This window comes from Lagopus leucura, unplaced genomic scaffold (assembly GCF_019238085.1).
Source record: "Lagopus leucura isolate 7727_CA_CO unplaced genomic scaffold, USGS_WTPT01 Super-Scaffold_100001, whole genome shotgun sequence".
NCBI classification, from domain to species: domain Eukaryota; kingdom Metazoa; phylum Chordata; class Aves; order Galliformes; family Phasianidae; genus Lagopus; species Lagopus leucura.
The window spans coordinates 90,716,788-90,741,226 of NW_024962262.1; the positions used below are offsets into that span (position 1 = coordinate 90,716,788).

The 24,439-nt window shown below is 35.8% G+C and overlaps 1 protein-coding gene across 4 annotated transcripts in view; it reads right to left on the bottom strand.

The window, feature by feature from the left end:
- NECTIN3 (nectin cell adhesion molecule 3) overlaps positions 1 to 24,439 on the bottom strand; it is a 62,070-nt gene that overhangs the window by 11,987 nt on the left and 25,644 nt on the right. The window contains exons 3-7 of one of the 4 annotated variants that reach the window (XM_042867832.1): positions 19,619 to 19,915; positions 17,466 to 17,583; positions 14,203 to 14,354; positions 2,115 to 2,217; positions 903 to 984 (exon numbers count right to left, since the gene is read on the bottom strand). In XM_042867832.1, the coding sequence (XP_042723766.1) occupies positions 903 to 984; positions 2,115 to 2,217; positions 14,203 to 14,354; positions 17,466 to 17,583; positions 19,619 to 19,915 (752 nt within the window). Of the gene's footprint in view, positions 1 to 902; positions 985 to 2,114; positions 2,254 to 6,501; positions 7,195 to 14,202; positions 14,355 to 17,465; positions 17,584 to 19,618; positions 19,916 to 24,439 lie in introns of those variants that run through there. The other 3 variants (XM_042867831.1, XM_042867833.1, XM_042867830.1) reach the window with 3 other exon arrangements.

The window sequence follows — 24,439 nt, forward strand, 5'->3', positions numbered from 1 at the left end:
TTGTACTAGCAATGGTAAATTTCAGATTCCCACTTCACTCAGCAACAACACTAGCAATTGTTACTCTGCTTTTTATCTATAATGCACAATATTCTTTTTATGCATTACTTACAGTAGAGGAAAGCTTTTATTGGCAATTCATATTTGGAAGGTTTAGTATCTAGAAATCACTTGTAGATGATCTTCAACAGAATTTCCAGTGCTATTAAGAACATCAATAACTAAGACTTCCATGTCAGACTACAGCCACGTGTTTTAAAAAACACAGACCACTGTCATTTGTATAGCACTACTAACAATTCAAATACTTGTCATGGAGTTAATGTAAAATCTTTTGTCACTGATTTATATATTCAAGTAAAAAAGGAAGCAGACAGATAATTGCAGACACTTTAGTGATTTTGTGATTCCCAATGAGAATCAAAAAAGCATACTCTGAGTTAATGACAGCAAAGCCACAATACCAAAATATTCCAACCACTCAAACCATAGTAACTTATAAAAAAAAGCAATTGTTACCAGCAAAAAAAAAAAAAAAGATCATGGTGCTCAAGTCTTTTGTTAAGTCCAATATATGTTTATGCTCCTCATACAACAGGTGCTTTTTTTAAATCAAGCTACATGTATTACCTGAATCACCACAGAATCTCAAGCATAACTTCTACTTCAATAGTAACGAAGTCTACCAAACAGTATTAGAGATACAAAAAGGATCTATCCACCAGCTCCCAAATCTTTGAAGACTACATTAACACCGAAAACATAAACATTCAGATATCACATCTGTAGAGAAACCTTTTAGTTATGAACCACCAGTCTCTGTACATTATCAGCAAGGAAAATTCAAAGTAAAGTAACCCAAAGTTAACACTTTCTATCTCTATGTATAATCCCTTACTCACCTGAATCATAGTTTCTTTCTGTGGTAGAGAGAATGCTCTCTCCTCATGTGAAGATGGTTTGTGAGTGGGTGGAAGATCAATCCTGTATTAAAAAAGATCAAGGTATGAGAGGATGACAAGCCATATTTGTAAATCATGCTGAATGGTCAGAAAAGGCTTGTAACTAAAGTCTTGCACATAATTGGTTATGAGCTTTCTGAGCAAAAGCAAAAGGCTAATAACTTAAATGCCTAAGACTTCATGCAAATATTCTTTAATTATAAAATCTAATAGAAACAGACGCCAAGCAGTTATTTCTAGTCACTTTAGAAGTTTCTCATCTATAGGGTAACACCTGACTCTTCCAAGATCGAGAGATTCAAGCATATTATTCTAGTCCTCAATAAGCATTAAAAGAAGAGGGACATTCCTTTCCCATACAATTTAAGTGTTAACTGTGTACAGTATATGTGGAAAAAAACCCAAGAACTTATTTACAGATATTCACCACCATCACTTTTTAACGCATGCTCCAAATCAGGTCTACATGGTAGCCACGTGGACTAAATCCCTCCAGAATTTGTTAGCTTAGTTTTGCACGTCCATATCACCTATCTGGACACTTCCCTGTACTACCTACTGCAGGGAATCTGCTTTAGGAGAGATTGGACTAGATGATCTCCAGAAGTCCGTTCCAACCCCCACAATTCTGTGACGTCTGGTGCTTAACACAAGAAACCATGCGCTGTATCAGAAGCTTAACAACTAACGTGCCAGGAAGCACATTAAGTCAGTTGTTCCTGAGCATACGTACCTATAGGTGCTTGCTTCATTTCACATGCGCAGTAAGATAAATGTTAGCGGACCTTTACTTCTACAGAGCAAAAATTTACTTTCATATTTGGGCTACGGTTACAATAAACCAGTAGTTCTTATGTCTGTGGCAAGTCAAGATGGATCTCCCTCTACCCTCTAGCTCAAACTCTAAGCAATTAGAAAAATATAAAACAGAACTAAGATGAAGAATATGTAAATGAATATTTACTACCTTTGAAACAAATCCTTAGCTTCTTCATTACAAAAAGCAAATGGTTTTTACATGATTACCCTGAATACAGCCCTAAAGTCATGACCACTTACAGACTCTAAAGAAGCTCAGTCATTCGAATTACAATATCAACTAAGTATTTTCTACACATTGTGCTCAATTAAAAAAATTCAGTACATACTTACACTTTGTCAAGATAGGATGGCCTTTTCTTTCTTGGGGTCAGCAGCACTGTCACAAAGATGGTAATGATAAAAAGAGCAAGGACTGCTCCAATCACAGCCCCTGCTACAGCAACAGAAGATGTCTGCTTAAATGGCATATCTGCAATGTGATAGCATAGATTACACTTTTATGAAGTTCACATACTTTCAATGCTCAAAAAAGCTATTTCAGTGTTGCTCTGAGGAAGGCCTCTTCTCTCCAGCACCAAACAGAAAGCCACTTCCCGTACTAGCTAGCACTTTTGTGATCCTTGCTCCAGCCGCCCATTTCAAAAATTGGTGAAATTAAGCAAACACTTAAGTCATGAATATCAATTCTAGCACTTCACTGACTACTTTTAAAAAAATACTAGCTATGTGCTCCAATTTTAAATTTCAAGGCAAGATGAAGATGAACACATACTATTTACATGAACGAGGTATGAATTAAAAAAAAGTGGAAAAACTATAATATTATCAGTGATCTCTTCAAATTAAGTCTACAGGAAGGAAAAAGTGAAATATACAATCAAGAAAATAAATACTATGAAGAACAATTCAAACTCATTTATGCTTGGCTCACACTTAAAGCAACTGCTAGGGCTATGTTTCTCTACTACCTAAAACTAGGAAAAACAGCCATTTGTACTATTAAACTTGATGGGGGGGGCTATGTAAAGAACAGCAACATTTTTTTCTTTTAAAAAAAGGGTGTTTTTCATTTGACTATAGCAGTGCTACATCTTATGCATAACAAACCGTCATACTGAATGAGCACACGTCAGTCATTAAACATCACTTGTTTTGCTACACCAGGAATTCACTAAGTTGTAGAAGATTTCTAAAAGTAATGTGAACCTGCTAGCAAGCTCTGCTTCAACATTAGATTCAACATTCCCAACTTCCAGTAACTTATCCAAAAGTTGTGCAACAGGAATAATTCACACGGGCTTCATTAAAACCACTATTTGTAAATTACTAGTGGCATACAGCAACAACTGTTCAGATCTGTATTGATACAGAATCAGAAAGACAGCAATGAAGGTGTTTCAAGTTAACACAGCTCTACAGTTACATTTCTAATGCAACGTACCCCATTTATTTCCCTTCAGAAATGTTCATATCCTTTCTCTGAACATTAAACAATCCTCCTCAATTTAGCTTCCTAGCTGAGGGAATTCTAAGAGCCTTTTCAGCTGCCTAAACATCCAAGAACAAAACAACTATATAAGCTGTTTTATTAATTACTCTTCAGCAGTTCAAATGTCATTTTACACTGGACTAAAGCACCCCTTTACTCATCCCTGAGTTCAAAAGAAAAAAGCATATGAAAGTCCTGGCAACAGTAATCCCCTGGAACCACTGACATTTTTAAACAACAGGAAAAAACTGTATTAAAAAGAACTAAGATGGTGTTTGCTGTTGTGTGCTTTTTTTTTTTTTAATTTGTGAAGTTATGAGTTTATCCCTTAATTTTAACAAATACGTTACAGAAAAATCAGTGTAATGTATCGCTTTAGGTGACAACTGTTTTTACCATACAGCTTTCCTAACACAAGCCTTATTTGCCAGTCACATACTAGCATATATGCAAGAATCATATATATGAAAACTTTAATTCCCCTCTTCTCATAAAAAAAAAAAAATAAAAAATGGGCACATCAGACAACAGGAAGATCAATTGCTGCATTTTAAATGGCTTAAATTTAGATTACACTCAGTGCCATCTCATTTAAGGAAGTGTTGTCAGAAGTTAATACATAGGACTAGGTTCAGTAAAAGCTTAGACACAGAACTCTGTTTCTGCCGTGAGAAAAGTAGCCACCCATTCGCTTCCATCCAGGAAACACCGCAATATCCAAGTAAATGTCAAGCACACAAAAAGCAACGTGCAATTATTGCAGTGCTCACTTAATTTACTTTTCTGAACTGCTTTGACCAGATAACAGATTTTCAGTGTAATAAGATGAACAATAAGAAAACCCAGACTACTTTGAGAAGATAACAAGCCAGAGAGCACTTCAGATGCATAGCATCAGCTACATCGTTCTTTGATCACCAATAGGTGTAAGCAGATGGGAATGAAGTTACAACGCATAGTTAAAGAAGAACTACAGCAGCTGAGTAAAGAGGATGCCTTTTTTTGTGGTGGTTCTTTCCCAAATTCTATCCTACACAGTGCATCTACAGTGCTTGAAGTGCAATTGTATGGAAAGCAACTATCCCTTATTCCTAAGGTTCATAGTCTTCAAGTAATTTCTAAAGCAACTCATTTTGAAAGGTTAGGGTTTCCAAGAGGAGATGCTAAAAAGCTGTTTTAACAGTCTAATTAGAATAGCTCCTAATGCCTGTGGTTTTGTTTTAAAGTGTGTCTGTCAAACTTTTTAAACACTACCTATATTCGAGAATGTAATAAAAAGTTTATTCACACAACAGCCATTTATACTTACAATCTTTTTTTCTTTAAACAGCAGACATAATATACAAAAACATAGCAACACTTGTATGCCCTCTACCTATTATCAGTTTCAACACCAAAACACTTCAACTTCTTAACCAATGGGAATTAAATATATATCCTTTTCTTTAAAAAGCAACAAAAAACTCCACAGAGAAAAGATAAACCATGTGGAGAAAATGTTTATGGTTGTACAGTTTTTAAGTAACACCATCTTTTAAAGATGATATATCAAGTACTGTTGTTTGAAGAGAGGTATGGTCTCTTTATTCCAAAAATAATTTGCATCAGAACCCTTAGCTAGAAACAAACTCTGAGTTTGCTCTCTAGCTACTGATACACAATATAATTTTCTAATGTTCTTGAGACTTTGGTTTATGTATCAGTATTCCATTAATCCAGATGTGAACTTGAGTTGTTTAGGGAAGGTTTTCCATTTGAATTTCAAATAAAACTGTTTTAATCTTTTTTTTTTTTGAAGACATGCAGTCATATGCAATCACAGTGTATTGTCTACAACACTCAAAACAGCTATTTTTGTAAAGCTTTAAATGCTTTAAACTACCAAAGATCATGAGGATAGCAAAGTAATTCCAGCAACAAACTCCACTCATGAAGTAGCTGCAAGCATGTGACCCATTTCATTTCAAATTTAAGTGGGTTTTTTTTCCACTTTTTCATGCTTCAAATCCTAAGACTTCTCAGCTTCATTTTTTTCCATGCTAGACATTTTAAAATGGCATTTGCACGCCATTCCTTCTTATTCTGAATCCATTTTCCTACAATTCAAGCACACTGTTAAAACACTAAATTGTTTGCAGTGAAAACAAATCCACTGCAGTACAGAGACTGCACATTTTTATCTCAATTGCTGTCTTACAAGATTCTGTAGTTGCATCATTGCATTGCATGCTTTCACTACATGAAGCAGCTGTGTAAGTGTTCACTTCCCTAATAATAATCTAAAGTTCTAGATACTCTCAACAAAGGAAACATTCTAACTTACACAGAAGCAGAGTAAAACCATTGTTTTAGCTTCTGGTTGTATAAACTCCAGCAAACATTTTGACACCTCTTGCACACAATGTTTATTGGCATCCCAGAAAATATTCAAGTTGGTTTCTACCTGCAGCTTAGAAATCCATTGAACCTTTCTTACTAGCTGCATCCAGTTTAAATTTGAGATACCCATTTCAGAAAGGGTTCACTGTACTTGCAAAAGGAGACTGATGTTCAATAAAAGATTCTGACATCCCGACAAGTACAGGCTTAACAAAATACCATATTGTATGTATATATACACATAAGATTTATAAATCAATGACTATACAAAAATAATTTTCTTATTCAAACAAGCCTTTTACTAGTTTACAGTTACTTCTCAAAACCTTGTTCATAGATAAGTTACTTTCAGTGCAATGACTTCTATTAAGTACATCGTTACAAGAAGGCTCATTAAAATGCTAAGAGGTATTCATTTTTGTGCAGAAAGAAAATGAAAAATAAAGCTTTGATGCCACTGTAACTCATCGTAACTGGTAAATTATTTGTTATATAGAAGCATTAAGATTACCACAGATGGCAGCTAGATTTGAGTAATTCACTTACTACATCTGCAAAATAAATGCCCCACAAAATTTTATTCGGTCACTACGTAAACTTTTTTTTTTCAAATTTTAAATCAGAGACCCAAGACAGCCACTTCATATTCATTAACAAGTTTGATTGATAACTTTAATTTAGCTTTTTCTTTTTTAACCTCTGACATAAACCGTATTATAAGCATTCTGCTTTCAAACCCAAATCTAAGACAGTAGTACAACATAGGGAAAAAAAGCAGCTCAAATACATTTCTCCCAAATTCAATATTTGCAGTTGTCAAGTCACAATATAAAAACCTTCCAAAAAAAATCAGTTTCAAAAAGTTTATTCCTCCCCGTAAGTATAAACAATCTGAAAGTGATCAGCCAATGAAACGAACTGTGAATACAAGTTTTGTTTTCAGTGGCTACTACACATACCACTCCCTCCGGGATATTACCGAGCCATCTATGTGAGAAACAAAGTCTTCTTCATTGTCATCGTAACAAACACCACCCATATACTTCATCCCCAGTGTTCCACTTTCATAGTAATCCATCGGTCTTTCATAACGTTCCTGGTACCTGTTAATATTGTCTATATTGTTCCACTCTGGTTTTTCAGGGTCTTCTAAATAATCTTTAGATATTAAGCTGTTCATTGGATGCTTTATTTCTTTTTTTATACTGTCAGGGTAAGAATCCACATCATCTGACTGAAGAACATCTATTTGAGACTCTTTTTGCATATCTGATGGTGGAATGTAGTTCTTAGCAAAGTAGTCACCACGGAACGTCCGTCTTCTCCTATAGCAGATAATTCCAACCAGAACACTGACCAGTATGAGGAAGAGGGCCCCACCCACAGCACTACCGATGACAGTACCCCAAGTGTCTTCCTGCATTGCTGGCAAAGTTGATGATGGGAAATCTATTACTCTAGGTTCTGTTGCTAAACCTGTGATGCCATCAGTCGAAGGATGCCAGGGAACCGTGGGCAGTCGAGTGGTAGTAGTAGGAGGATCTAATGAAAAGAGCAAAGAAGTAGACAAGACACAGAAAAGGCACAGAATGTCAATGCAAGCTAAATCAGTTAAGAAAGCAAAGTTGATGGGTATGTTCTACAAGAATAGTTTTTCATTCTCAAGTTCATGTTACTATGAAGTCTTACACTTTCTACAAGCTTTGAACCACTTCAGTATATTTGGTTTGATCTGTGCTGCAGGGTAGGAAGTTTCCTTCAAGTGTGCCAAGAAAAATTATATTTAAGTAGCTATCTTGCACTCAAAGCAAGCTGCTTTTCTACTCAGATGTTCATGGTTCAGAATTAACCTCCCTTGTGGAAGAATGCTGTCTATTATATAAAACCCCCATCTCCTACCTTTCCAGACAGCAATTAGGAATATTCAATCAAATTGTTTATGCCATAGAATAAATTACTCTAAACTCCCCCATTACATATTGTTCAAGGTACTAAGTATTATAAGAATGAAAAACTATGAGTTGTGTACTCAGCAGCACATGAACTACTGATTTCAAGCTATTCTCTCCAAAATCTGTTGCATTAATACCTTACTCAGCTTCATCTTCGGGTTAGCATAACCCTAGGAAGCATGATTTAAAATTGCACGTATTAAACTCCATAACACTACGTTGAACAAGGAGCTTTCAGAATTTCAAGATAAAAACTAGGAGATTTACAGTGAAAAAATGTTCTCCCATTCCTCGTAGAAACCAATTTGACTCCTCAAAACAATTCTACATTCATTCAAAAAAAAAAAAAAACAACAAATTTTTTGTCAGACTCTGCAAGAAAACAAGAGACTGCCAGAAACTGAGTGCTTCTTGAGCACTAAGTTTTTCCTTTGCTCTTTAAGTCTACTGGAGGAGATGTATGCAGCTGTATTGAAGACAAGGTTTCAAGTCTTGGGCTGTTGACGCAAAGATGCTTTCTGAAATTATCCCAGCCAACTTTGAGGTGACATGCAATACCAGTTTCTACTTCAGCAGTGAAGTAAATAAAAATAACTTTCTGCCTCACCCAATGTAAGGTAGTTTTAAAAAAAACTAAAGCAATTAATTCTAAACATATTATTACAGCTTAAGTATTTTAGAGAGAATATTACACTGACAGTCAGGTAGCCATGTTATTTAAATGCCCATAAGCAAGATTCATCAAACTACTAAATATTACAGACGCACCCTCAATTTACCACCGCAAAAAGTAAAACTGCTAGAACTGGAAATTTGTTAAGCATCCAGTTATCTGATGAAACATAAGCTTAAGAATGCACGATTTGTAATTTTACTATTCAGAGACTGTGACAATTCTCACATTAGTCAGAATTGCCTTATTGATCATCATTGCATATTGTATTTCAGACTGCATATTGTATTTCAGACAGATCTCATTTTAATTTAACATTTTAAGCTTGACATGTTACATTTTATATAGACTTTCAAAGCAGATAACCATATTACCTGATTATGTATAAGTGGTGATTTGTTAGGGAGGCATACGTAAATGAATTAATTTGACAGAAGACAGGAAATTGAACAAGGAAGATGCACTACCAAAATGAACAAGAGGAGTTCAGATTGTGATTTTAGTTAAAATGGATTTAAAGTGAGTTTCATAATTTAACAAAGAAGTAGAGATTAAGTAATCCAAATTTACCAGGGTTCCCATGTCCTACAATTCCACAGATCAAGAAGTTAAATTTGAGCCTCTCCTTCTTGAAAAATGTACTTTAGATACAAGATGTTAGCTTAGCATACAATTTCAGATAGTACCAGCAATATTTACTTCCAAGATGTACGTACACAGAAACATACACTAAATTCTTTACCCGTTTCCCTCTGATAATGAGGTTAAGTCTTATCCTGCACATTCACAAGTACATGCATCCTGGAAAGTTTAATAACCACACATAATTGTTACTGCTGTTTCATACTGTACATTTGTTAGATCTTATTCACAAGTTATCAAGTTGTTGAACTGCATTATCTACAAACCCTAGTTAGCATCTTGATCTCCAGATGACTACAGTTGTAGAGGCAATTCAGCATTTGTTTATATGCATTCCTGGAGCGTATAATCATAGCAACTTTTATTGTCCATCTGCGTCAGTATCTTCTACCATAAGAGAATGACAGCTCTCCTTACTTGTAAGATTAATTACGATCAGGAACAAGCAGCGTTACCTTCTTATTTTACACAGAGCTTTCTGAAAACATACAGATAATTTTTCCATACTTTCCACTCTAAGCATATTTCACAAATACAAAACAACATCGAAAACAAGAATACCAAAGTTCCTTACCTCCACTCCATAAAACTTCATTTGTATAACATCTTAATTTAGAGAGCTTGCTTCAGACAATTCCCCCCAGCATATTTGACCACCACAACCTAGAAAAACTAGATGCTACATGCCAACTAGTTGTCTTCACAACGGTAATATTTCACCTCATCAGCAACTTGTTTCTTTGCATTCCTTATGCTTTTCCACAACACACTGTTTAACTCCACATTAATTATTTATACAGTAATTTAAAAACTATTTCCTACTGATATTTTTCTTAACCTCCTAACTTATGACAACATTTTACATTATCTCTTTGTCTCTTACTGTGCTGGGGGCCCTTGTTCAAATCCTTAAGATGTACGTGCTGAAGTAGTAAGGACAAGTGAAGAAGCACAAAAGTATTATTCTGTTATATATGGCTATTATTCTCATTAAAATAGGAACTGTAATTGATTAAACCAGGAAAAGTCAAAAGCCTGTATTCTACCACTGCTGAAAAAACTCACTCAATCCCTTGATGCATAAAACAGCATACTGTAACTTTTGCTTTAAGTTCATTTCTACTATGAAAGGTGAGATGAACTCTTTATATCAAGCATAGCTCTAGTGCCTTCTCAAAATGCACCACAGTCCTGATACAGTTATAGTTTGTTTCTTCTCCATTACTTGTCTCCAAATATTCCCTGAGAATATTGGTAACATCTTTCAGCAGTGGTTTTGCTTTATTTTGGTCATGCAATTGTTATTCTTCCCTTAAAATTAGGTTCTTGATACGGTTTTCCCACCTCTTCCAATACATGAACCGTACCTTAGACAGGTAAATTTATATAATGAAGTTCAGTAAACTACATGATTCACCTAATACCCCAAACACTGTATCTGCCCTTCTCAATCCCCTTGCAGCATATCCCTGTTCAAATGCTCTAGATTTATCTTCGAAGTCAACAGAAGCTAAGTCCTAAAGACATGTAAATAAAGAGGCAATCCTTAGAATCAGACAGATCATTACCTTTAAAAAGTTAAGTTCTGTTTTAGTACCAACCAGTATATCACTGCAAAAACAAACTGCAGAGCACAATATTTTTCCACAATAAGTGATATGGTATTTAGCACAAGGGTTGCTCTGAAATTAATGACTCCTATTTTATTATATTAGTCAACAGCATCAGAGGAGGATGATGGTGGTAGAGAAGTAAAAGGTTGAACCTCCCCATCAATGTTCTGTTGCTTTGCAGCAGGTGGTAGCAGAGAGGCTGCCTGACAAAATCACATCTGATGCATACAAAGCAAAGGGGTATAACTGAATTCCTCCATACAGAAAAATGGCACCCACTGACACTGATGCTTGTTGAATGTTTATGAAGATCAAGCAGTGGATAAGAGTACAGCAAGGCAGATGGTGGGTGGTACTTTCAGCAGTGGCGACAGTAACATGAAAGACAAGCCATGCTCTGGATGGCCACACAGCTGTTACCATGAAATGAAGAACATCCTACCTCCTTCAAAGAAGATTTGAAATTGTTAGAGAGAAGATTTGAAGGAGGTGACAAAAGAAGCAAGTATGAGCTTATCTGAACATAAATCTCACCAGTCACTTCTTAAATGCAAAGGAATTAGGCCACAACAATGTAAGCAAAGGAACAAATTGCCAGGAAAATAAGAATCCTGTTTTACATGAAGTACTGGAAGTCAGTATGTAAAAGTCAGTCTGGTAAAAGCCAGATTAGGTGGTTGACACATTAAGCTGTAAACCAGTTTTGGAAGTCTTGTTGTTGCAGTGCTAGATCAGGAACTTTAACAATACTTGATCACCTCCAAATCCCATAAGCAGCATGACTTCCTCTGTATAGTTGTTCAGCAAAGGAAAGTATCTTCACATCACCGAACAAAATACTGTGAAGCTAAGTGTGAAGCTAAGATATCTGTACCAGTAAATTAAAGAAACCCCCCTGGCTTTAGATACCATTTTAATGTTGCTCAATTCATCAAGACAGATCATTCACTGTAGCTACAATCTAATGTATCTACCATCTAATCCTTGTCAGCTACTCTTATAGTCTCCTGAATTCAAAGGTATTAAGCTAAAGGTCAAAGTAAAACAATGCCTGTAAACTATTTTGAAATACTAATGCATATTAAGGCAAAAAATATTTTTGCTCAGGTTACATTCCAAACCTATGACACATTTCAAATCAATAGCTATCTACTTTCTAAAGCTTTACAATTACCAGTACCATAACTGCTCAGAAACATTAACTCCACAAATCACCCTTGACAGGCTCGTTACTAAAGTTCGAAAGATAATATGATAACATAGCTTCGTCCACTAGCTTCCGAGCTTCAAGTAACATTCTTGCCAGGTCTTATACAGAGGAAGATGATTAAGATAGAGAAATAAAAAATTAAATTATGGCTCTACATGCTTGCATGATGAGAGAAGGACATTCACAGGTGTCACTCATCATGACTAGATAGTATCTGATCAGTTAAGTACAGAATTAAGAGTAAAAAGGGAGTAAGCAGCTTGCTTTAAATTTTACTATTTCAGTCTCGTTTTACGGTTATCAGATTGTCCCCTCCACAAAATAGCCAGGATAGTTATTATATAAGAGACATTTCACACAATCTACTTACCCTACATAATTTCAAGCACATTTCAGTTGTTTAATAATCCAGTTAACACACAAAAGTTACTCTCATAGTCACGGTTAAATGAGATTGATATTAATTTCTGAAAGCAATACAATTTTTGGACTTGATGAACACCTCACTGCTTCCTTAATCAACTCTTCCATAATTTGATACACATCGCTTTTAATTGTTTTGTTGTTCTAAGTAGTTTAGAAGAGATTACAGATATGTCAGATACTTAGTGTTAGTTAATGTGCATGCATTATTTGAACACTATTTGCACTGGTGTAGCACCAGATTCTCGTTTGCCTGAAAAGTCACCCATATTTTCTTGGATGTTCACGATGCTGTATGCCCCAAGATTATAATGATTATGCTTTTAAGAAGCAAGATTTAATTTGCCTCAACTAAAGTGTTTCTTATTACTGGTTCACATAACCTGTAGAACCATAGTCTTGAATGATCTCTAGATAGGAAGTTTCAAAATTGAACCTTACAAAAAAAACTGTAGTTGTTGCAAAAATAAGTAGTACTAAGTAAAACTGAGAAACAGGCACACAAAAAACATTAATGCAGCTTAACTATCTTTGCTGTAAACTAGTTCTAGTTGTTTATCATGGGCTAGAAGAAACCTTAAACTACAGCTCAACTGGCATGCATTTCTATTTCACTTTTTGAAAAACTTAGTCTGAGAATTCATGCTTGCCCTTCTGGTATGTTAGTAAATTATCATTCAAATTATATTTGCAGTCTTATATTTTTATGTGTGACAGTCATATGAAAGAAGTTCTACTGACAGCATACAGCATTCACAGAATTGACAACTCCAACAGTTACAAAGTTGGGTCAAGTTCTCCCCTCTGTAACATTAGTACAGGGCTCATGACAGAGTATTGGAATGCTACATTCCAGGAGCATATTTCATCAAATGAAATGACATTCTGCTAATTTTCATGATTTAATTCTCACAATAGAACAATATCTTCAGACTGTTGCATAGCCACGAATCAAGTTCCATGTAAAATGTAATGTTCTGTTTTTAAGTAATTCCATTGTCTGCAAGTACTTAGACATTTCTAGATAACTAGCTCATTAAATAGTTATTTAGAACAGCTCTCCACAAAGGCCCTCCATGGAGCAAAGACTGACATGCAGCATGATTACATCAGTATGATTAACTGAATCACTGTCCCTTCTAAAAATGCTGCTAGCAACCCAAAATGAATTTACAGACACTGCTTTAGGCATCCTCTATCTTCAGTTTTTATCTGAAGCATTCATTCTCATCTCAACCTTTTGAGCGCTTGTGTTTAGTTTTATGTTTTTAGGAAATCATTTGTTTATTTTCATGTAGCTTGTAACCTGTCAGAATACATTTTAATGCTCCTTCATATTGTGAAATAACTACTGTTGGGAACTTACTGAACAGCAATAACACACAAGAAGTGTAATACTAGTTTTTCCTGTCTTATTTCCTTAAGTGATAACTAAAATTACATCAATAAGTGCTAATACATTAATTTAAACAATCCATTGTTGAGTTTGGGAGAGCTTTTTCACATTTGCACAATGCTATTCAAGTATACCTTGTTAAATCATGGTGTTCTCTTAGAGAAGGTGTCACAATACTTTGTTATATAGATACAAGTATTTTTCACAACAGAACAAGTGCTAAAAAGAAGAACCAGTTTCCTGTATTATGCCACGCAGATGAGCAAATAGGAGTTCTGCATTGTTGACTTCTCTGAAGACAGCTGTTCCCCATTAACATTCATTATGGACCAGGTACTATTTATTGTAGTCAAAGTCTTACTAAAACACAAGGTAGAATTGGATAAACCAAGTTAATCTACCAAGAAGTAAATCTCAGATGCGCTACGGCAACAAACTCAACCATAAGAACTTCTACTCTTTGTTGCTATTATGAAGAGCCAGTTTGATCCCAAGTTTCACTGTAGCTCTGAACTCCATACTTACCTTACATACAATGAAAAGACTCATATTGAAGCGCCACTTGATGCCTGAAATTTGCTATTTCAACTACTATAAACATTAGAGTCAACACATTGTTGTCGCTAAGAAGTAAGACTTACCTAATATGTAGATAGTCTTCTGATCACTTCTCTGACCAAGGGAATTAGTCACCTTACAGATATAAGTCCCAGTGTAGTTGTAAGTCAATGGGCTGTTGAACTGCAGAGTATTGTTGACAGACAGCAGTCCTTCAGGCCACTGTCCATCCAGCCTAAAACAAAAACAGTTGGCTATACTTCAGGTGTAAATCCTTAAGACCAAAGTCCTAAAGTAATTAGGTTAAAATGCATCTAGTACTAGGCTGGTAAGGCACTCGCAAGATACCTACAAATTAGAACAACTAAGGAAGCCATCTCAAAACAAACGATGGAGGAACAAACTAAATCAAGCTGTAGAAGTTAATAGTTAAACTAGGATGAATTTATACTGCTGTCAAGATAATATAACTGTCTTTTTCAGCCATTTCAGCTATCATACTAAAGAATATTTCTGGCAGTGCAAGCTTAATTTACAGGATAAAAATTACTAACACTTGCCAGCAGGAGCTGAAACAGATTCTTCTCTCTCAACCTGCCTTCCCTAATATCTATCTCTTCTACATTACGGCATCTTAATTCAGTGTGATGCTTAGTGATCCACTTCAGGAATCAACTGGATAAAAAGCACTCAAAAAAATCAACCAACTTCTCCAAAACTACTATTTTCCCAAAGCATCCTAGACATAATTTCAGTAACAACTATGAGAGCACAACAAAAGAGAACAGACACAAATTGGAGCTATTTTAACATAGCTGTCAAGTGCCTATTGAAACATGCCTGATCTAACGCCTAAATCAATCTTGTTGCATCTCATCTTCCTTTCATTTAACCATTAAAAAGTTAACTAACTCCATAATCAAGCATGATCACCAGGCCTGCATACCATACAAGCATTTAGCAAATAAGATTTGATAAACAGCATCAAAACAAAAGCCATCTCAACACCATACTAGGTTTGCTATTAACCTGTGAAGTTTTCCTTCTTTTTTCTGAAGACTATTGCATAGAGTTTCTACAGCTGTATGAAGCTGATACAAATGATTAGCAATATATTTTAAATTATTCATTTTGAAGAATATTACAAGATAGTCAATTTGTTACAAATGTAAACAGTAGAATAGAGCTTTCAATATACACAGCATTTTAAAATATTCCTTACAACCTTAAGCAGCAAAGACAACATTGCACTTGCAGCAATTAAAGCTTCTAGGATACCACACCAAAAAAAAAGTTAGGATTTGAAAAACACTACAAAGCACACACTTTCAATACATCTAGTTTGCCTCCTTAAACAACTCAAGTTTTCCTTACGCATAATTTTTTCCTCCTTAAAAGTTCAACATTCATTAGTGTTACAGCTACTCAGGTCAATTTCATATTTGCTAAAGCAAAAAAGCACACTCCTTTTACTCCAGTAAATTAAGTCTTTCATGTATAAGTTGACTTACTGTTTGCCTTAGTGACTTAATAGTGACTTCTAAAGCTTCAAGTGCTAAAAGCTATACATATTTTTTCTGTAAATAATAATTGTATTGCCTAGTTCTTAAACTTAAATCAAAGTAGTGAGTACCTAGCTCATCTGAAGAAAAAGGCAGTAGTGCTTTCGAAGTCCTGGCATACTACTTTAAACAGTTTTTTTGTGTTGAAATCTCTCATCATACTAAATTTAAGTTAAGCATATAGATAAAACATTTAAGTGTAATCAAATTCTTCAGTACAACACCATTCTTCAATACTGACTCTATATGCCTATGCATACGTTTAGGCTCAAGTCTGTTACATGACTGTAATGCTTAGTTTTCCCATCAAACCAGCACTCAGTTATTGTCAAGTTATCATTTTCACTTTTTCTCAACACTACAATGATTATCATTTTTATATGCTAATTTTTAACTGCCACTGGGAATGCAGGGAAAAGGATTACAACTGAAGAACAGTAAATATTCCAATGATTTTACCAACAGAAACACTTTAACACTGCTGCATATGAATTCATATTGTCCTCACAGAAGTTCTTTCTTTGATTTCTGCAAGCATCAGATGAATTTCAAGTAGCTTTATTTCATTTATCCATCTCCATCCAGTGCCAACTTTGATCTATGTTTACTTCTATCATCTTTTTCTGTTTCTTGCCTGATATACAACCACGGCTGCAAAAGCTACACAGTAAATTTCAGAGTAGGGTCACCCCATCCACTTACTCATTAAATTAAGCTATTATTTCAGAACACCCATCTACTTTAAGTTTTATTTATTTAAACTAGAGATATACATTCAAAGCTTAGCTTCCATTAAGCTGAATATTGCATTTATCAGTCTTGACAATTACTTAAACACTCTTGAAAAACATGACAAGTTCCACAATTCAGTAAGAAGTACTTGCCTTCTCAACTGTAGTTTACAGATTTTAAAATGCAGGTATTGATAAGTCTTTTCACATATCTAGAATATACTTCATGTAATATTAAAATGGAGCTAATCAAATGGTCGATTCCCTACTAGATGTATCAAACTGCCCAATATAAAACAACATACAGGCTATGCTAATTTAACTACCAAAGATTTTATTGTAATAGTAACAATAAATTGTCCAGGCTCATGAACTTCAAAAATATATACCCATCCATATTCACAGAATCACAGAATCACAGAATGGCCAGGGTTGGAAGGGACCTCAAGTCAACTTTGATCATGAATCTCCAACTCCCCTGCCACATGCAGGGCCACCAACTTCCCTATTTAGTACTAGACCAGGCTGCCCTGGGCCCCATCCAACCTGGCCTTGAACACATCTAGGGACAGGGCATCCACAACATCTCTGGGCAGCCTGTTCCAGCACCTCACCACTCTCACAGTAAAGAGCTTCCCCTAGAAGTTTTTCCACCAGAAGACATCCAACCCAGATCTTCCTTCCTTCAACTTAAAACCATTTCCTCTTGTCCTGTTGTTATCTACCCTTTCAATGAGTTGACTCCCCTCCTGTTTGTAGGCTCCCTTTAGGTACTGAAAGGCTGCAATGAGGTCATCCTGCAGCCTTCTTTTCTGTAGGCTGAACAAGCCCAGCTCCTTCAGCCTGTCTTTGTAGGGGAGGTGCTCCAGCCCTCTGATCATCTTTGCGGCCCTCCTCTGGACCTTCTCCAACACACAAATCCTCTACCCTATTTTTAGAAGGCTGGATAACACCATTACATCCTACGAGTTACATAGTCTGTTTAGTTTACAATACCACTTCAGATTATACCACCATAATCATGTCACAAGTCCTTCTTTCGTAAATATTTACCTGGTCCACATGAATTCCATAGGTAATGGATTTGCGTCAGCATTACATCTGAGCTGAACATTTTCTCTTCCAATGAACCAGTTTCCATCATATCCAGTTACTGAAACTTCTGGGGCATCTGCCAAAAAATAGTTTACCTATCAGTAACCACAATATTTTCTTTCAACACAAACTGAGAGTAATGATCAACTTGATGCAAAAGGTTTTCATTTTTGCTGTTTTAGTTTTGATTTTTAAGAGCCACAACCACCAGAAAAAAATAAAATACAGTCCTAAACACAAGCACAATACATAACAGTAAATTAGAAAGGGCATAATACAGTTGTTTTAACTGGTGCAGCTGTTCCACTCTTTTTTGTTTTGTTTTCTTAACAAAAAAAAAAAAAAAACAGCACTTAAGTAGAAGAAATTCTAAAGGAAAGAATCAATTTTGCGTTCCTTTCATTTTCCTTGGTAATTCAAAGCTACTTCTCACTAGTAAGATACAGCAAATAATCAGAAACAGTGTTTTGAAAAGGTAATTAGGAAACCAAGAAGTTCACACCTGCCAGTTGAAAAGGTTAACCATTATCCGCTGCCATTGTAACGTGCAACTATGTTGTTTTGCAACTAAAAAGCAAGCGGACCACTTCAGACAAGTCAGAGAGACCCTGAGGAATTGTTAAAAAAAAAAAAAAAAAACAGCAAAAAAAGAACCATCGTTATGAGTTTGTAACAGCTCCTACAGCAAAGGCATAGCAATATTTCTAAAAGCCGCAAGCGGAAGGGAAGATTACAACACACAGAATCTCCAATTCTCGTTTGCTCTTAAGCTGCTTATATGCAGTGCATTACAGATTCTGAATTACATGCTAGCAGTAACTTTCAGCTATTAAGGTCCATTTGCTCCTCTTAAATACAGAGCCTCAATCTCATTCACTGTCAAGGCAAGTAGTCCTTACTTCTGCTTTTTTGGTCTCACTTAAATCTGAGACATCATTTCAACACTGATAATAAAACAGTGATTAGAACTGATCTGTATGTCCAAATGAGCAATTGCTCATTTCTGCTTAGAAAGAGAAGACATTTGTGCGCACAAGACAATATGCAAACGTTCATCCTTTACAAGTTCAAAGCCTTTATCTATCAAGTCCTAAACTACCAATGCAAGAAAGTTGTTTCAAGTTTTAAGTCCCAAATAGTAAACATTACTTTCAGAAAGAGGGGAATGAGGTGCAGCAGCAAAGGCTACCTCAGTTCAAAGCAGTATCCTTACATGAACTGAACAAAGCTTTGCCAAATAGAATGAATGTGTAAGAGACTTTAGTTACACACCGATGTAACTAAGTTCATGTTTTCCAGTCATGAGATGTCTTCCCACTAAACTGTCAGCCTTCAGCTGTATGCTGTTTTGAAGTCCTTAAGTCAGAACAATATCAAAGAAAGAATTAAAAACAGCTTATTTTGCTGTTTAACAAAATTGCTTAAAAAAAAAAAAAAACAAAACAAAAAAAAAAAACAGATCACACACATAAGGCTTATTTTCTTCAGCAGTTTTAATCTAAGCAGAGTTGTAAACCAACTTGCTTCATATTCATATCTTCTAAAGACAATTTAAAACAAATTTGTTAGACAAACCCGGTACCCGAACAATTTAAAGTTGAGTAACAAGTACTGGTACTGAATATATTACAATCTTGTTTTCTTGTGCAAATTAGAAAGGAAAAAGCTTTATGTACAATTTTAAACCTACTGAATGCCCTCCTCCCTTAAGTCATACTTTAAACTCGTCATTACAACCATAAAGTGTTATTTGATTTCTTTAATACAGCTGAAATCATAGGACACCGTGAGGTGTTTATAGACCAAACTTCATCTGTAATTTTTTCTTTATTGACTACCACCATGAATACTAAGTTCACCCATGAGCCACAAACTCAAACAGCCATAATGCTATTTTAGCTTTGTTACTAGACTTTTTTTTTTCTTTTTAATTACAACAGAAACCCTAGACTTCTATTCCTGGCTGATCCCTTATTACATGCTTTTCTAAGCAATTTTCTCTTTTTCTGAAGAATTACATGTTCAACATGTCCCTATCAAACCTAAACACAGATAAAGACAGTAGTTACAGTAAATTCATCAAGTAGCAACAGCTACTTAAAAATACTTACACTGTATATCCAACACATGAGAGAATCTTATCTCCTTTTCCAAAGCTGGGTGCCTCACAATACAAGTTATTCGTCTTCCTCTTGCAAATCGTGTAGGGACAATATTATACTGACTTATGACTGTCACTGTTTCATTTGGAAACAAAGTGGAGCTGGATTCCATTTCACCAAGACCTCCTTCCCAGTCAATCTCCGCAGCAGGTTTTCCAGTGGCTGCTGTACAAATGGCTGCTATTGTTTGATTTGCACCATCAATCAGAGGGTTTGGTCCTTTTGTTAAGCTGACAATAGGTTCAACTACGGGGGAGAAAAAAGGTAAATTTAAGCCAGAAAGAGTTCAGAACTTTCACCTAACTCTCTTACATAGCAACACTCATCTAACTCATTTTACAGAGCTCACACTGAACAGGCAATATATAAATAAGATCAAATGATTATCAAGGATAAGAACTCTGCAGTGCTTTGGCCCACCAATATTGCATTTGCTCATGACTTGAAGTTTAATGCTGCTCATTCCTTACGTATAAAGCTCTGACAGAGAACTCCAGAGTTGTTAGGCTCAAAGCACAAACCACAGTGCTTCAATTCCAATGTCTGACAACAAATAGATTTTTTTTATGTATTAGATTGAAAATACACTCCTATATTAAAGAAAGCCTGAATTGTACTGCAAAGTACAGTACTGTATTTAAAGTATTAATCTACACTGACAGTTTTGGTCATTTCAGCACTACTTTATTCAGTGTTCTAACATCAGATATTAAAATTTTAAGTTTCTTACAGTTCTTAAATGCAACAACAAATTCCAGGCTAAAAGTAAGAACAATCAAGAATTGCCTTTTTAAAGATTTAAAATGTAGACATATACACAGTAAAAACTTTGCATTAAATTATTCATGCATATAATTTACAGAATTTTTATATATAAAATTAAAAATGTATATACAGATGTTATCAGCTATAGACATTAAAAACTTGACCTCAACACTTTGTTCAAGACTCAAGAAGCTCAACCAAAAGAACCTGACATCCTTGTAAATCCATTGCTTTGCCACAGGTTTAGGATTTAGAGAGCAAACTTGTCTCTAAAAAGGAAGCTATGTTACTGATCCACAGGTCTGCCACAGGCTGTAAAGCCTTTAAGTACTTCTTCCTGTTTTACTAGTATAATCTTGTTAAGCTGGAATAGACACCAGTTACGACTTAAGTCCCCAGACCATCTTCTGCTTCTGATATGAACTAAGGCTTTGTGTTTTAGGATGGTTCATTTCCCTTTCTAATACTGGGACATCTGGGCTTCTCAGTAGTACAGTACCCTATTACAAAATCCTTGTGCATTGATTCAGTTAAGATGAGCTCTCCAAAGTAAAGGCATCACTACACTTCAGAATCCATCTCAGTGGATCAGTCCTCAATTACAAAGCAATGGCAATTCTTTCCACTTATACACTTTTCAATACCCCATAAGAAGAGATTTAGTTCACAGCATTTCTTCCAAAAAACCTGAAGCTAGCACACATTAAAATGTAATAAAGCACACTTCACAAGAGCTGGCAAGATACTCTCAAGATCACAATACCTTGAAAGAGATAACAGTAACAACTTATTTTTGTGTGAGTGGATTCTAGAATCAGTTTGGCTGATTTCTGGTCAGTCTATACCACTTCTCCATCACTGAAAAAGTATGATATTTGTCCAGTTATACTTAAATGAAAGATCACAGCTAAATGGATAACCTTATAAAAAATCTGTTCTCTTTTCTATGCTCAGGATATAACAAGTGCTTGAAGAATATACCTCAAACTGAAGGCTGGCTGTTGTTTCAGGAAGACCATCAAGACTGTATTGCTTTCTGCATCATTTATCTGACAGCCTTTCCTGCTGTGCTATGTAAATGACCCTACTGTAAATAAACCAACAGCAACAGCTCTTCCACCAAATTCTACATTCAGTGTTTCTAGATCTGCAAAATCTGTAATACAGCTCCTCTTTCAGTTTGATGCCCTACTCTCTAACACTACTGAGAACTGAAGCTTTCTTTAATGTACTTTCCTCCAAGCCCCTCCCATCCCCCCCATCACACCAAAATCAAAAAGCTTCACCATTAGTATTAGGTTTCTTCACCAGAACTTTCAGGTGCAACAAAAATGTTCACCTATTTCATCTCTGAACTTTTCTTGAAGGTAAAAACTCCTTCAAAAAAAATTTTTCCCCACTGTTTATGAAGGAATAGTTATTAGTTCACATGTCTAATAGTGTATCTCTAAACCCAGAACAGATTACTCAGTATGATGCTTCACTTAGTAAGCTCATTAAAATAAATTGTCTTTGAATATTAAGTGCCAGAGAACAGGATACAGGATTTTAAAAGCTTAGTTTCTCCTAATACTAACTTTCCTTCAAATGGTAAGTCTCCTTTCTCAGGTGACATCTGATATTTTTAAGATTGAACAGCCTCAGCTGATAGAGTAATTCTTAGACCTTCACTCACCAGAAAGAAAAAATTAAACTGATAACTAACTCATCTTGATAAAATATAGCTCCTTCTAGTCCAAAGTGCCTTGGTGCTTTATTGTTGCATACTTTTAAAGTGTTTAGTTACATCTTCCATAAACCATGGCTTTTGAACTACATATCAACTAAGAGATAAAAAGGAGTTAGCTACTCATTTGGTTATCTTTCACAATTACTCCACTCCAGCAACTGAAGCCAATTAACAGTAGAAACCCAGCTACTCATTCTGTAGCCTTTCAGGTTGTTTCACCTATAGCTTAAGAAAATTATCTTCTGAATGAATCCTTAATTACAAGGGTCTACTGCCATCTTCCAGTCATGCTTTTCACATTGGGAAACTTAGGAAAGAAATGACCAAAAGCAAATGTGGCACAGAAAAAGCTAAGAGAATATTAGAGAAGCTGCTTTCACCATTATTAGAAACATTATGCTCCATTATACTTGATTCTATGATCACGCTCTGCTCAAGTGAAACAGAAAATATGGTGGAGGCAATATTTACCTGGGGGAAAAAAAAAAAAAACATTTCTACAAAGATACAAATGCAGAATAGACTTGTTTCCAAAGTATAAGAGTGAAAGGGAAGTGGCAGCTCCCCATTAGCCCAGTTAAATAATCAAGGAGGTTAGAGACACTGATTGATAGAGGGCATGGGTTACCTTGCTTGTGTTGAAGAGTGGTCACAGATATTGGGAGCCATTGCACAATCTTGATTACATTTCAGTTATAAGCCACTGTCATATTTAAACTAAACTTGCACCTATTTAGGAATGCTCAACTCATTTGCACATTCATGTCAATCCTTCTCTCATAATTGCTACCTAATTTAAGCCTACCTACTTTAGCTTTGTGTTACATACACGAACCATCAGATACCATTAACCAAGCTCTCACACTTTACAAAAAGATAACATAACACAGTGTCTAGAGAGAAAGTGTACAAGGTTTCTTGGATTAACAAGGAAGTTGAATTCTTTGCTTTTTTTGAAAGAAATATTTCTATAACTGTATGCAGGAAGTCTGGATGTAACTGGCATGAATACAATACAAACAATATTATTTCGACTGACCATTAAACTCACTAATTAATTAGTCACAACATGACACTGGGAAATGTCAACCCATTTTTCATTGTAACCTACATGTACCTAGTAACTTTTCAAAAAAAATATTCTTAATATTACTTCCTGTCCACCTCCACATCAGCTAGCTTCCTACAGACATGCATCTTCCTTTAAATTTTCATCATCATAATTTGTACATCAGTGTGCCTGGGGATCTATCCAAGGTGGCAGATGTAAATTCACTTTCAATACTCTGTGCTGTGCAGCTCATTTGATTCACAGGTTTTAAATCCTGCCTGTCATTCTTAAGAGTAAGTCTCTAGAGGAAGAAGTACTTCATTACTCAAGCTTAACATCATAGAATAGTTTGTGTTAGAAGGGATCTTCAAAGGTCATCTAGTCCAACTTTTCCCAACATCAGTTGGTTCCAACTTCTCTGCTATAAGCAGGGACACATCCTGCTACATCATTCTGCTCAATCTGGCCCTGAATGCCTCCTGGGAGGGGGCATCAACACTGCTGGACAACCTGTTCCAGCATCTCATCATTCTCACAGTAAAGAATTTCTAATATCTAGTCTACACCTACTCTCCTCCAGTTTAAAGCCACTTTTCTTTGTCGCTACATGCTCTTATAAAATAAGTTCCTCCTCAGCTTTCCTGTAGGCTCTCTTCTGGTACAGAAAGACCACTGTATGGTCCCCCTATCATCTTCTCCTGTCTAGGCTGAAGAGTCCCTGGTCTCTCATCCTGTCCTCATAGGGGACGTGATCCAAACCTTTGAACATCCTCATAGCCCTCCTCTGGTTCCATTCCAACAAATCCATGTTCTTCTTGTAACGAGGGCTCCAAAACTGGATGCAATAATCCAAGTGAAGTCTCATGAAAGCAGAGTAGAGAGGCAGGATCACCTCCCTTGACCTGCTGGTCACACTTATCTTGATGCAACCCAGGATACCATTGGCCTTTTAGGCTGGGAGCACACAGTTGGTTCCTGTTGAACCTTTCATCAGACACCCACTGAATTCTTCTCAGGGCTGCTCTCATGCCATTCTCTACCCGATCTGTATGTGTGCTTGGGCTTGCTCCGACTCAGGTGCAGGATCTTGCATCTGGCCTTGCTGAACTTCATAACTTCACCTCTCAAGCCTGTCCAGGTCCCTCTGGATGGCATCCCTTTCTTCCAGGATGTCAATTGCATCGCTCAGCTTGGTCTTATCTGCAAGCCTGCTGATGGTGCACTT